The sequence below is a fragment of the Pinus tabuliformis genome, chromosome 8, assembly GCF_031772625.1.
Source record: "Pinus tabuliformis cultivar Carrire ecotype Pingquan chromosome 8, CPIR1, whole genome shotgun sequence".
Taxonomy (NCBI): domain Eukaryota; kingdom Viridiplantae; phylum Streptophyta; class Pinopsida; order Pinales; family Pinaceae; genus Pinus; species Pinus tabuliformis.
The window spans coordinates 1,263,269,110-1,263,282,517 of NC_142294.1; the positions used below are offsets into that span (position 1 = coordinate 1,263,269,110).

Sequence of the window (13,408 nt, forward strand, 5' to 3'; positions counted from 1 at the left end):
CTGCGTCACCCTCCCAGTGAGCCTTCCCGGTTCAGAAATAGATTTGCTGAACTGCTGCTCAATCTGCCTCACAGAAACCCCAACGCTGCCTCTAAGTGACTGCATTAGCTCCTCTAGCTTCTGCGTCACCCTTCTGGAGTTGCATTGTCTCTCCTTGGTGTTGTTCTTCCTCTCTGCTATGTATTCTCGGCCTTGCACTGAAGTCCCTCTACCGAACTGCTCCTCTCTGCACTAGAAACTTACTCCAAAATTCTCAGCAAACCATGCCACAAAATTTCGAATTAGCTCAAGTGCTACTCTCTTTGTGTGTATTCTTCAACTGACCCCAAGCCTCCCTTTATCCTTTTCCTGGTGAGAAATCAACAACCGTGATCTAATCTCTAATCAATGTCTAATATTAAATTAGACTTGATCCTTGTCACTTAGAACCTTCTCACCCCTATTTACATTAATTCTCTTTAATTATTTTAATTTCCTAAGTTTTAACTTAGGCACCATTAAAAATAATTAATTATTTGAATAATATGCACTCCAGGTGGAATTTCTCCAAACTATTTCTGGGTCTTGGAGATCTCATGCGTTCTAGCCCCTCCACAAAATATTGGAGCTAGAGCACATCCGATGCTACAAAAAATCAACACTTCCTTACTTCTTGTCCCCATATCTACCCTTAAATGCGGTGATGAGAGCTTGCAGAAAATCAAAAGAGTTATCAGGCTTGTCTAAGTACCATTGCAATGCATCATCTTTTAATGAAAGGACAAAGAGTTTCATTCTAACATCTTCATGATTGTAAGCAACAACGTGAGCATGTCTTAGTAGAAAAGATGTGAAATTTTTGATGTGAGCATCAATAGTGGTTGCATTGTTCCCTTGAAACATAGGGATCTTATCCATACCAACATATGGAACATTATGAGGATACCCTTGGACATTGGCAAAGTTGCAAGGCCCGTAAAAATCCATGATGTCCAGACAAACAGGATCAGGGAAAAGCAAGTGGATATGAAGGAGGGCTTCCTGTCTGAGAAAGATTAAATGCTTACTAGAATGTAATTTGTTTAATTGAGCTCTTAGAGCCTTTTCAGGATCAGGAGCGGGTTTAACCAAGCTACCAGGATTTCTTCTACTATAAGCTCTTGTGAATGGATGAATAATTGGAGTCGCCACCCAAAAAGGAAACTAACCCAAATGTCCAGGTAGCTAAGGTGCAAATAGAAAGGTGAACAAGGTGATAAGAAGATTAGTGAAATGTCAATGCGTTAGAAAATGTGGTGTTTGACTGATTAAGAAGATGAAAATGATTAGAAGATTAGGAAGAATGTTGTTAAAACGTCGAGATAAACTTATCCTCGACAATGACAACAGAAAAATGTTGTCGCCCAAACTGTACAGGCAAGATGCAATTGTGCTTAGGGCGGGGGCTGTCACTCTGATCTTTGCCCTCTCCGTTCAAACTGTCTCCCTACAAAAAACTATGGGGGGTAGTCCCTATGAAATGTGAAGATGGGAGCCTCGTTGGCAAATAACAAGTCCGGGAGACAGGAGACACAATTGAATGGCCTGGCAACCTGGTTGAATTAACAAGTTAAATGATTTGATTGAATTATTATGGAAGATCAATGCTTTAAATGGAGTCAATTACTTTCTTAAGACAAATTAACTACCAAGTCATCGGATGAACAGTTGTTGCCTTAAGGATGCTTCACTATCCTAAATGAGATGCAAGAACTACAATCTAGGTGAGGTGCAAAATCTTGGTTAATTTTAGATTATATGCTTTTTCTAAGTATATCCTTTCACTTAACTGTTTTGAATCTAGTCTTTGGAGTAAGTTGTGAGAGAGAACTGGGGGGAAGCAAGCTGAGGCTTGGTTAATGATACCTCCCCTGGGCTTATAACCACTCGATGCCTCGGATGTGCAGAGACTATGACTCTGACGACTGCAAGGTCACCATATTAACCACTAAAGAGGAGCTAACCTTCTCAAGCTAGATGAGAAAGGTGAGCCTATCTCTCTATCGACCAAACTTATGCTTGGAAGTTAATTAATTAATGCAAGAGACTAATCCTAGTATGCAAGTGCAAGAGATGGATGAGTGATCTTAAGGTGAGATTACTTAATGCTCTTAAGTACTTCATTATAATGATCTTCAATGAAGAATGGAGTACTTACACAATAGATAAATGAGAATCTCAATCACAAGAGAAAGTGCTCAAAACTCAACACTGCTAGAAGATGTGACAAGTAGAGATTTGCTCAAAGACAAGATTAATGTTACCTAATACAATTAGCAACTTCAAGATTAGAACAATATGCCAATTAGATATTCAAAGGATATTTAGATTTCTCAACAATAAACAAGGTATCATCTTCTCCAACAATGATACTAGCAATGAGAAACACGATCATTAATTACAATGTCCCTTAGAGCAATTAGCCAATTAAACACTTATCAATTTGATTAGAGCACTTACGTGTAAATACAAGAGTGCAACTAGATGCCAATGATTCAGAAATACAATATGGATCAGCCAATACACATGTGATTGCAGCAATAAGAAAATTACCCAATTACTCACTTTAACACTTTTCCAAGATCCACAAGGTGTAAGAAAGAAAGGGTAAATAAGATTAGGTGACCTTCAACCACTTCTAACATTGTTGTAATTTTTATATCAGATCTTATGCAGTAAATTTCAGACCTTGAAATATTATTGCAACCTTCAAAAAATAATCAAATGTGCATGGAAAAGCAAACCCAATGAGAGCTAGTGACAATATAATGATGAAACATGATTATCAATGAGTTATTATGCCACTGCTATGAAAATTTGCTGCTGCTGTAAGTGTTTTTATGTGGCTGTAGAAACATATCAAATCTGAAACTAACCAATCAACCCACAAGCAAACCACTTATATGTACTCAAATTAACTTAAGCTTGCTTCTTAATGCACTAGGTGATTTATTGATGAATTTAGGCTTGTAAAAGATGTGTTTAAGCCTTAATTATACTGCTGTCATAAATTACTTCAGAACTCAAATTTAGGACAGTGGTGAAACAAGAGGGTTAGAGAGCAAACCAAGAGGCCTTGAGGCCTAGTTGAAGGCTAGATTAACCTCCAATAAATTTGAACATCTGCAACCACCAAGTTAGCTCTAATATCACTGCAAAATCACATTGTTAGCCCACTAAAACAATGCAAAACCTAGAGATGGCTGAATACAAGACTAGGGCAAGGGCTAGAAGGCTAGAAAACCCCAAGACTAGGGTTAGAAATGTCAAATGAGAGGCTAGAAGAGAAAAACAAGGGCAGAGACCAAGGGAAAGGGGAAGATGAGGCTACGACAAGGGAAAACAAGCCCTTTAAGGCTGACGTCAAGCCCTTAGAGGCTGATGCAAGGGAAGAAAAAAACCTTAGGAAGGCTAGTAGCTAGGGTTAAAACCCTTAAAGGGCTACGGCTAGGGCCCAGAAGGGGGCCGAAAGGGAGGAGGGCCGAGGCCCTAGAAGGGCTCGATGACTTCTACAAAGGGGGTTCAAGGCCTTTTTAGGCCTAAAAGGCTGTGGCCTATGCAAAGGAGAGGGACAAAGGGCCCTAGGAGGCTCCTAGGCCCTACGACTAGGCTGAAAATGGAGGATTTAACCCTGCAAACCAAAAATTGTCCAAAAATTTGCTGCAAAAATGTTGGAAGTTGGGCTTGGAGGATGAATGGAGATTAGATCTTGCCTTCCTAGGCCTAGATCTCCCTCAAAACTCCAACAAAAATCTTCTTGAGCAACTTGAAGTTCACTTGCACAAATGAATAAAAAATGCCAGACCCCAAATATATATACAAAAACTCAAAACCCACAAATAGGTTAGAAATAATTTATAAATATACAATATTTAAATTTTTTTGAAGAAATAATTTTGGATAAATAACAATGGATGAGTATATTTTTGAAAAATAAATGTTGGCTGAAACCCTCCTGCAAAATCAAATACCATAAAGAAATCTCAAAACCCAAACATAGTCAACCTTTCGCCACAGTTTGTGAACGTGGAGCCCAAGGGTTAGCTTACCTGTAAATCTCTATTATATTCTCAAGAAAATTGTTAGATCATATAGTGTATCACATCACCTAAGATATAATATATCAATAGAATGTTCTTATCACCGATAAATGAAATAAAAATTATCAATCAATATTCAACTCAAAATAGGATCACACATAGCTAACAGGTACCACAAATCAGTGGAAGAAAAACACCATGAATTAAACCCCAAAGTCTTTTTATTATGATATAAAATGTTCCCAGCAGAGCAGTATCTCAATACTAGCGTTCAAGAATTACATCCTCCAAGGATACCAATATAAGCACATTGACTTCTTTATATAGAAAAAGCCCTCCAAATGCAAAATAATGGCTAGTTGGCTTGATCCACGTCAAAATAATCTTGACCGTTGAAAATAGCTTGATGATCTTTTAATCTTCATTGTCTAATTTTTAATCTTGAGGAAAAAATCGAATTTTTCTTAAAACCCACTTTTAGTTAATCGAAAAATAAATATTTTGGATTAATTTCCTCAAAAATTTGACTTTGGCTTAACCACCAAGGTCCATGGGCTCAAATTTTCTTAAAATATCAATTTTTCCCTTGGTGGAAGTCCTCCGAAAATTGACTTTCCTTTGACCCATTAATATTTTATTATTTTCCACTTGGAGAGAAATTAATTCCTCTGGTGGAAGTCCTCCGAAAATTGACTTTCCTTTGACCCATTAATATTTTATTATTTTCCACTTGGAGAGAAATTAATTCCTCTATAATTATTTTTGACTCAATTAATTAATTTTCTGGCTTAGGATTTTAATTTAATTTAGCCAAAAAATTTAATTAATTGACACTAGAGGGGATTAATATTTTTTCACTCTCAAATATTTCAGCCATGGTGTCTAAGTATGAGGGACCATGCTTTAAAATATTTTTTACATCAAGATATTACAATTAATTGAATCCTGAAAGTGGGAATACACCTTTACACATAGACCCTTGTGACATTACCTAATTCTGCAACTCAATATGATCTACTATAGGCCAAATTTGTTTGTAATAAAATGATCTATCCAAATGTGCTTAAATTATTCCCAAACACACATTTACAAAAGACTCGATATAACACTAAAACTCACCGAAGACCTTGTCACGAGATTCCACCCTAGCTTTGGGGTTTAAGCTAAAACTGTGCCGATTATCCATGTTTAGAAACACACATAATTCGGTGAGGTTAAAAAACTTCCTAGGATGAAATTTGTTTCCAACATAGGCTTACCTAGGTGTTGTTACATAATTAAACGGTCATACTATAACATCATTTACAATATAACTTGCAGAAATTGGGTTTTCAATGACAAAATGTGTTGGCTGACGACTTTGAACTTTGAGAAAATATCTTCATGTCACTGCGTTTTGCTTGCTTGGACTTGTTGAAAAAGTGTGATCAACTAGCCCAATGTTCCTCTTTCCTAGCTCAACCTTCACCTTAAAACCCTCAGAGTTCACTAAGGTGACCAATGCCTAGGAGGAGAGGGGCTTGATTTGCATGAGATGGCTAATGTCTTGCTTGATTTGGCTAGTTTTTTACTTGAGGAGGCTAGAGGGATGTTTGATTGACCACTTTAGTCTCCCCCAACATTCACTTTACTCCCCAACTTTCCCATTGTTGACCTTGGACCCCAATGCTTGGAAGAGGTGGCGAGTTGATCTAGGAGGCAATGACTTCATTGTTTTGCATGGTAACATCACATGCCTCCTCTTTTGAGCTTGAAAAAGCTTGCATAGCTTATAGGAGGCCTTATGACCCACGTGCAATGTGGAATATAGCACATGCAACGTCCATTTGATTTGCTACCTTTATATGTCCATGTCCTTCTTTAGAGATGAGATCCACCTTGAAAAATCTCCCTATTGCCAGAAGTTCAATGTGGCATTTCAAGTATACCTTTTGCTGATCACAGTGAGCCCTTGTTGAATTTTGGAGTGGGGACCCTATGCGTTGGGATTCGTGAAGTGCCTTGGGAAACGTGAAGGTGCCCAAAATCATAGTAAAAACAGCCATGTCTCCAGTCTGCCCTGCTCATCAAAATGCAAATGAAATTGAACAATTTTACTAGAGGTACCCCTGCTGGAAGGAGGGTTAACACATACCATTTCCATATCCTTCTTAAATGAGTATTGCATCGTTCATGTATCTATATTAGGAAGGGATATAGCTTAGATCTGTATGGGATTGAATCTTGATACATTTGGGACCAGATTCAATGTATCATGCAGATGCAAGTCAGCTAATAGCCTTATCTGGGAAGAAATCTATTAAACTATTTTCTAGATTTTGCTGCCAATAAAACATTTGATGCAGCATTCGTGAGATATTAGGCAGGCTCTATATGTCTACAACATTGAATGCTGTTATTTTATGACTATACATGTGATAATATTCAAAGCCACAGAAAACTACGTAAAGACTTGTGCATGGCATCCATTTTTGTAGGTTATAATATTATATAGGATTATTTTGACAACTAACTCTGCTTCTGCATGTAATTTGACCTAGAATTAATCTATGTTTATGTGTGTTTGCATTAACACCACATCTAGCTGTCTTGGTTAGAAAACAATCAATGGGTATATCTGTATCCCCATATCAATATCTGTACTAGTATCCTTTCCTTTGTTATATCTAACCTCACCCCCGGTACATTGTTGCATAATTATTCCTCAAGATGGGCACAATAGTCTGGTCCAAAATGTTGAATTAAAAATTGATGCAATATTTCCAGAAAAATATATGCAATATTCCCTATTTTGTAGTTCTAAAATTCTATAGAGAAGAGGATAGCAAGCATGAGGTCCTTCCGGACAAGGTGCCAATGTGGATCCTAAAATCTATTCAACTCAAATAAATGGAAGAAAAAGCTTTGTTCACTACACTCTTTTCAAGAGAAGACAGGATGGATTTTGGATGATCTGGAGCTCAACACGTGTCCATGTCAAACACAACATTTGCCACTCCTAAACTGATGAGTGAAGATTTTGTATTGTCACACCAAATGATTATACAACATGTCAGATAATATGCTAGTGCTCGACTTCTTTTGAGTTAAGCATCTTTGGCATTTTGTTAGGTATTCATGATATGATTTTTATTGGCATTAGTTTGGGATTAATCATTATAGTAGCCTTTTCCTGAGATATTTGAGACTATACATGATGAGGGAAGGGTTTAGAATCTAGATATTCGATTTATGTTTCTCACAAACTACTATGCTTATCCAATTGCAGAATAACCAATGTTAAAATTGGAAGACGAGTGCTTGAAAAACGCGTTGTTTCCCAAGACTTGGAGCTTTGGCTTTCAAATGTAAGTTGCATTGTTAGCAAGAGGTTTGACTGGAATTGTTTATATTAGGTGATTTTATCACTCAAACATGGTATCCAGAAACAGGAGGCATTGAATTATGTCTGTCCTTCCATTCCATTCTTTTTGTTTCTTAATAATGTATAACATGTTTTGCAGATGCCAGTTGAGGGTGGCAAATTCACCCTTCTCGCTCGTGCTGGCAGACTGGTATCTTCTTTATATTTATTATAGCTTTTGAACGAACAAGTTGTAATGTTTTTTGATGTACATATTGATAAAAGCAATGACAGGTTTATAAAATATTGAACTGGGCAAGTACTCTTAAGGTAAACTAACAATTAGAATCGTGATCTTGCAAACAGGTACAAGAAGTACACTTAGAGACTTCCATTGAGAGGGAGGGGATCAAGCAAGCAGTGCAAAGGGTAATGGGAAGAGTTCTTTAAGTGCTTGCAGTAGCTCGTCCGAGACCAAACACTTTCTGTGGGTGAACATGTCAAGTTATTCTTTTGGAAAGTCATTATCATTTCCATTAAGTGCCTTATTGGTATTTCTGCAGTGTAAATAACCTTACCGATGCTTTGATTGCAACATAATCTTGCCTTGGGCTTTCAGAAAAAAAATTGGCTTATCGGCACACAATTGATTAGATATCACGACAAGAAATGAGCTGCGTGACAACAACACAATTGATTAGATATCACGACAAGAAATGAGCTGCGTGACAACAAAATAACCTCCCTTTTTGACAATATGATAGCATGGAGTAGCATGATCCAGATTATCCACAGTATCATGTTCAATCTGTCGACTTTTCAAACCCCAAAGGGGGTCCATCATCAGGACTAATTTTTAGAATATGATTGATAGTTCTTTGAGAGAAGAATCATGGGACCAGAGTATAAATAAACCTAAATCTTGATAAATTTTATATAAAGAAGCCGACCCTCATATATATATATACATATGAATATTATAGTAATTTTAGTTTAATTAATCAATTTTTATTTTTATTTTAATTGTTTTACTTAATTGATTTTAATATGTAGATTATTAATCCTTTTTATTCCCTTGATTATAGGTTGGTTTTATTGTCCTTTCTATTAATTTTCTTATTTTTATTTTATTTAGCCTAAGAATCTAAAAATATCTTTTAATTAATATAATTAATTTATAAATTGTTTTAATTAATCAATTAATTAATTATAATTCTATCCATTGTTTTTATTATTATTTTTATTTTATTTTAGTTAATTAATCCTAAGTAATAAATAAAGAAACATTCTTGTTTAATTAATTCAATTAATTAGTTAATTAATTTTATTTTATTTGATTGATTAATTTAATTCATAATTTTGTTTAACCCTAATTGTTTAATTGATAAATAAGTAAACTTTTATTTTGATCAATTAATTCATTAATTTTTAATTTATCTTATTTTATCCAATGTTAATTTTTATTTAACTTTCAGTTTTAACTTTAATTTTCAAAATTAATTTAATTAATTAAAACAAAATTATTATTATTATTATTTGATTAATTTATTAATTTATTTTAATTAATTTAATTAAATTTAACTATTTTAATTGATTAATGTAATTTAATTATTTTAATTTAATTTAATTTAATTTATTAATCTTATTAATCTTATTAATTTTGAAAACCTATGATACTATGCTTCTAAAGGTTTCGAGGGATTTATTTGTCTAATCAGGGGAAGCCAATTGCCACTAATCTCACTCCCATTGTCCCGGTTGAGGTTCTGAGGAAATTTCATAATTTCGATGGCCTCTCTGGTTTTCCTCTTTTGATAATTATCCTCTCTAGCAATTATTTTAGCATCTTCTAGACACACATGATGTTTAGTTTTGGATGAGTGTTCCGCAAGGGCTGATGTACGGGATCTCCCATTCTTTATATCGTCTCCGTGCTCTTTAAGTCTTATTCTTAGAGACCGACCTATTTCCTCAATATAACTCTTGCCAGAAGAGCAATCAATCTTGTACACACCCTTGAGCTCTCGATGATCAATGTTATCCTTGACTGACCTCATCATTTGCCTTATTGTTCCAGATGTTGTAAATTGAGTGTTTATGTTATTCTTTCTTAAAAAATTTGCGATCTTATCCGTAATCCCTTGGATGAATGAAAGGTATACTCTCCCACAATTTTCTTTATCTTTCTTGTTTTCAAGAGGACTCTTAGAGAGGATCTTATCCTGAGCTCTTCTTATAGCTTTTTTAATACTAAACTCTTTGTATCCTAGGTTTTTGAAGACCAAAGTTAAATGTTCAATCTCCTCATTTAGGTGATCAGGGTCAGAAATCCTAAGAGCCCTAACAGCTAGAGTGTTTAAGACGCCAGATTTTTGGGATGGATGATGGTATGAGTCAGCATGAAGATAGATATTAGTATGTGTTTTCTTCCTATAGACCTGGTGTCCCAAAGTTCCATCCTCTTTTCTACTGGTGAGAACATCTAGAAAGGGGATATTACCTTTCTCTTCAAGCTCCATAATAAACTGGATTTTGGGAGATATAGAGTTAAGATGATTGAAAAACTTCTCCAGCTCAGCCTTGCCATGAGTCCATTTTAAGTTTGTGTCATCAACAAATATTTTCCACCAAGCTGGTTTCAAAGGGTATGAGTCAAGGGCTTTTCTTTCAAAGTACTCCATGTATAAGTTGGCGACAATAGGTGAGAGTGGAGAACCCATGGCGAATCCCAATATTTGTTCATAATAATGGTCTTGAAAGCTGAAAAGAGTGGACCGTAAACAAATTTTTGCAAGTTTTGTTGTTTCAGGATCGATGGCTATCTTTATAACATGAACAACTTCATCTAGAGGAATCTTTGTAAACAAAGAAACCACATCAAAACTTACTGTTACCGGGAAAAGTGTCTATTCAGAACGACCCTATCCCACTAAGGTGTGACAGTGACCTTAGAAACAAACAGAGAAACTACTTTTGTATTCTTCTTTATGAACTATAAACGAAGAGGAATAGGATGAACCAACCTGTGTCTTGCGCTAGTCCTTTGATCCAGTCTCTCTCCTCTTTGACAGCATCCAGCTACCTGCTCCCTTACTTGCCCAGCTTCACCAAGTACCTGCAAGATCACAGAAGAAGGAAACTATACAAAGACGGGTTTATATTCATAAATAGCTTAGGATCAGATTTAAGGTAAACATACAAATGTAACAAGCATCAATGATACACAAGCATGTAGGAGAAACTCAAATAGTTTTATTGATATAACAAGAAGATCCAGGAGGAGTTACAACCGATGATTCCTGATCCAGCATCAACCTCCCAACAAAGAAGCCCCTCTTCACCTCAACAAAGCATAAATCACCCAATACTCTGATATCTATCTCAAAACCAACAGCAATTCTTTGCAAAGCACAAAATTCCAGCCTCTGGATCTCTGGGATGAGGGATCCATATATAGATGTATGCAAGGAGGATGAGTCAGCTCATGAATTAATTAGTGGCTTCTCTCTGTCAGTTCTTGCTTCCACTTGGAGACTGAGAGCCTCTTACTCATCCTTGGTCGAATTCAGTGAGGCAAGTGTCATTGGAGAAGATTCTGAAAGCTTCCATTGTCTTTCCACCTCGCGGAATGCACTGCCATTTGTCATTTCCCGCTCAACGCACCCTGATAGTGCATTTAGGTGCGTTGCAACACACCTAGCTAGTGTATTTGGGTGCTATGCAACGTAGCTAGCCAGTGGAGCAGCTGAAATGATCTTGATTTGACTGATTCTGAGCATTTTCTGGTGGAGAACTTCTGGGAGAAGCTGTAATTTGTTGACCTTGTTCCTTTAGGGGTCGGAACAACACTTTTAGGGACTTAGGATCCCTTGGTTTATGGACATTTCATGCTTGGAGCTGCAAGGCACAAAAATGTCTATAACAGTTGCCCCCTAAAGTATGAGGCCGTTTATTGGGTGAAATGCTTTATTAGGAGGATCCGAAGTTCTTTCAATGCTGGGAGGAGACCTGTAATAAGATACAATACAATACATTATCTTCATACTGTTTTCATGATCTAGCTGAGGTAGGCATTCCCATGCTCAGCTTTATAAATTCATTTTCATGTACATAGGACAGACAATCATCTGATGGTAGACTGATGATTCTGATAGAGCCATCATCCTTTTGGTAGGATGATTATCTGTGCTGCAATGCTATACATTTCAATGTCTTTATTTTCCTGAATATATATCGTAGCCCGGATGGATGAAACTAGATCCGGGGTCTTCAATCTCGTCCGATCTTCACTCGAAGTACAAGTCGATCCATGTGAGAAATGTTTTGAAGTCGAACATGGAAAGACATCGCTTGATTATCAGTCAATGATGTAAACGGTTAACAAGCGCGAGAGGAATCACCGATAATGATGATGACCCTCAAGGTACTGCAGTACAATTCACGTGGTGTGAATAAAGGACTTGGCGTCGAACACCACGCAAAATCTTTTGGTCGAAGGTCATTGATGTATACCTGTCGCCAGAAGTGAGAAACTTGCCATTGAGGCATGCAAGCTTCAAAGTACTGAATGGGGTGTTCCTAGATCAACTTCTTGGATAATGAGCTGATGTCGACAAGAAGCGATCCGTCAAAGGAGGGCCTTAATGAATCCCACATCAATGACACGGAACGGAGCAAATGATTTTGATGGAGGTGAAAACAATCTGATGATATATGGTTCAGGATGGCGGTCATGAAAGAATGAAGTATAATGTATGGTAGTGGATGGGACACAGGTGACTTCTCTGGATGACTTCTCTTGAACATGTCGGCGACACTTATGTGATGGATTGGTAGCATTTACCCCAAATGTGGATGGTATGGCGTGACCATGGTGATGTGACCGGTGAATGAAACAACCCAACCCGACTCGGACACGGAGTGGAAGTGTCATGTTCAAGAGCGACTTGCTACCAATAAAGATTCTTTGAGTTTTCTTCCCAATTTTTCCCCAGTCATTGCTGACCAGTACCTCTTTATTTTTGTCAAGCTTGAGGAGGATAACATATGCTTGTTCTATAATTTGCCCTTCGGGCAAACCCATCGCTATGTTTTAACGAGCCTAGCGACAGTAAAACTCGTTCTCGTCTAAATACAAGTTTGTCGCTATTAATCTTTTTAACGAGTTTAACGACAAAGATAACTCGGTCCTTTTCATTTTTAGAGAGTCTGAAAAGGTACGTAAAGGTAACTCCAAAATTCCTTTTTCGTCATCTAATCCCTTAAGTCCGAAAAAGTATAAAACAATACAGAAGGGATGAATTTTTGATAGTTTTAACGAGACGAACAAAACAAACGCTCGATCTTTTTGTGCAATAATCCCTCAGGTCCAAAAAGATTAAAATCTAGAGGAGGGATAACACTTCCCGTCGTTTTAACGAGCTGGAAGGCCAAAACTCGGCAATCTTTTCATATTTTACGAGTCAGTTGAAAAAAGCTTAAAGAAGACTCGTCTTGTGAGGAACGAGTGATAAAATGGGTAGCAGCTGATTCCAGGTAAGGTTTGGAATTTTCCAATCACGACAGTGTCACAAGGATGGCTAGTGAAATCACTCTTCGCAGCTGTTCCTCAAAATGGGTAAACAATCAAATGGAGGTGAATGATCGGCCAATGAAAAGTGGAGGTGACGGTGCAAACACGACCAAGGCTTTAATGGCTGAAGTACTACATTCACGGTGGTTATTTACCGGGGAATAGTTCATTTTTTTAACGAGCTTAAACGCAGGTGGAAACATTTACTCATGTCTTATGTTTATTTTTTAACGAGCTTGAACTATGCACTAAAACTGCTCGATTAATCCAGTCGTATTATAGAAATGTCTCATATAAAGATGGCAAGGTTTCTGATCTTTGCCCCACATCCTTTCTTTATGCAAGTTAGGAAACGACCAATCCTACGAGTTTAAAGGGTTAGAGGTCCTAAAAATTTAAGAAATAAATAGTCGCTCTTCGCTTGCACGCCAAAAG

General features: G+C 36.8%; 2 protein-coding genes across 2 annotated transcripts in view; one reads left to right on the forward strand and one right to left on the reverse strand.

The window, feature by feature from the left end:
• The window catches only part of LOC149239977 (uncharacterized), a 434,082-nt gene extending 425,695 nt beyond the window's left edge, over positions 1–8,387 (forward strand). Inside the window, exons 8-10 of the mRNA XM_089373600.1 lie at positions 7,327–7,405; positions 7,562–7,612; positions 7,768–8,387. Of these exons, the coding sequence (XP_089229726.1) occupies positions 7,327–7,405; positions 7,562–7,612; positions 7,768–7,851 (214 nt within the window). The 3' untranslated portion in view covers positions 7,852–8,387. The remainder of the gene's footprint in view (positions 1–7,326; positions 7,406–7,561; positions 7,613–7,767) is intronic.
• Positions 8,388–9,077: 690 nt separating this feature from the next.
• LOC149239979 (uncharacterized) lies at positions 9,078–9,458 on the reverse strand. Its single transcript, XM_089370020.1, has one exon. The coding sequence runs from the start codon at positions 9,456–9,458 to the stop codon at positions 9,078–9,080; it is 381 nt and encodes a 126-aa protein (XP_089226146.1).
• Positions 9,459–13,408: the final 3,950 nt, after the last annotated feature.

Excerpts from the sequence above, each read along its gene's own strand:
- LOC149239979 (XM_089370020.1), bottom strand. The coding sequence starts at position 9,458 with ATGAGGTCAGTCAAGGATAACATTGATCATCGAGAGCTCAAGGGTGTG.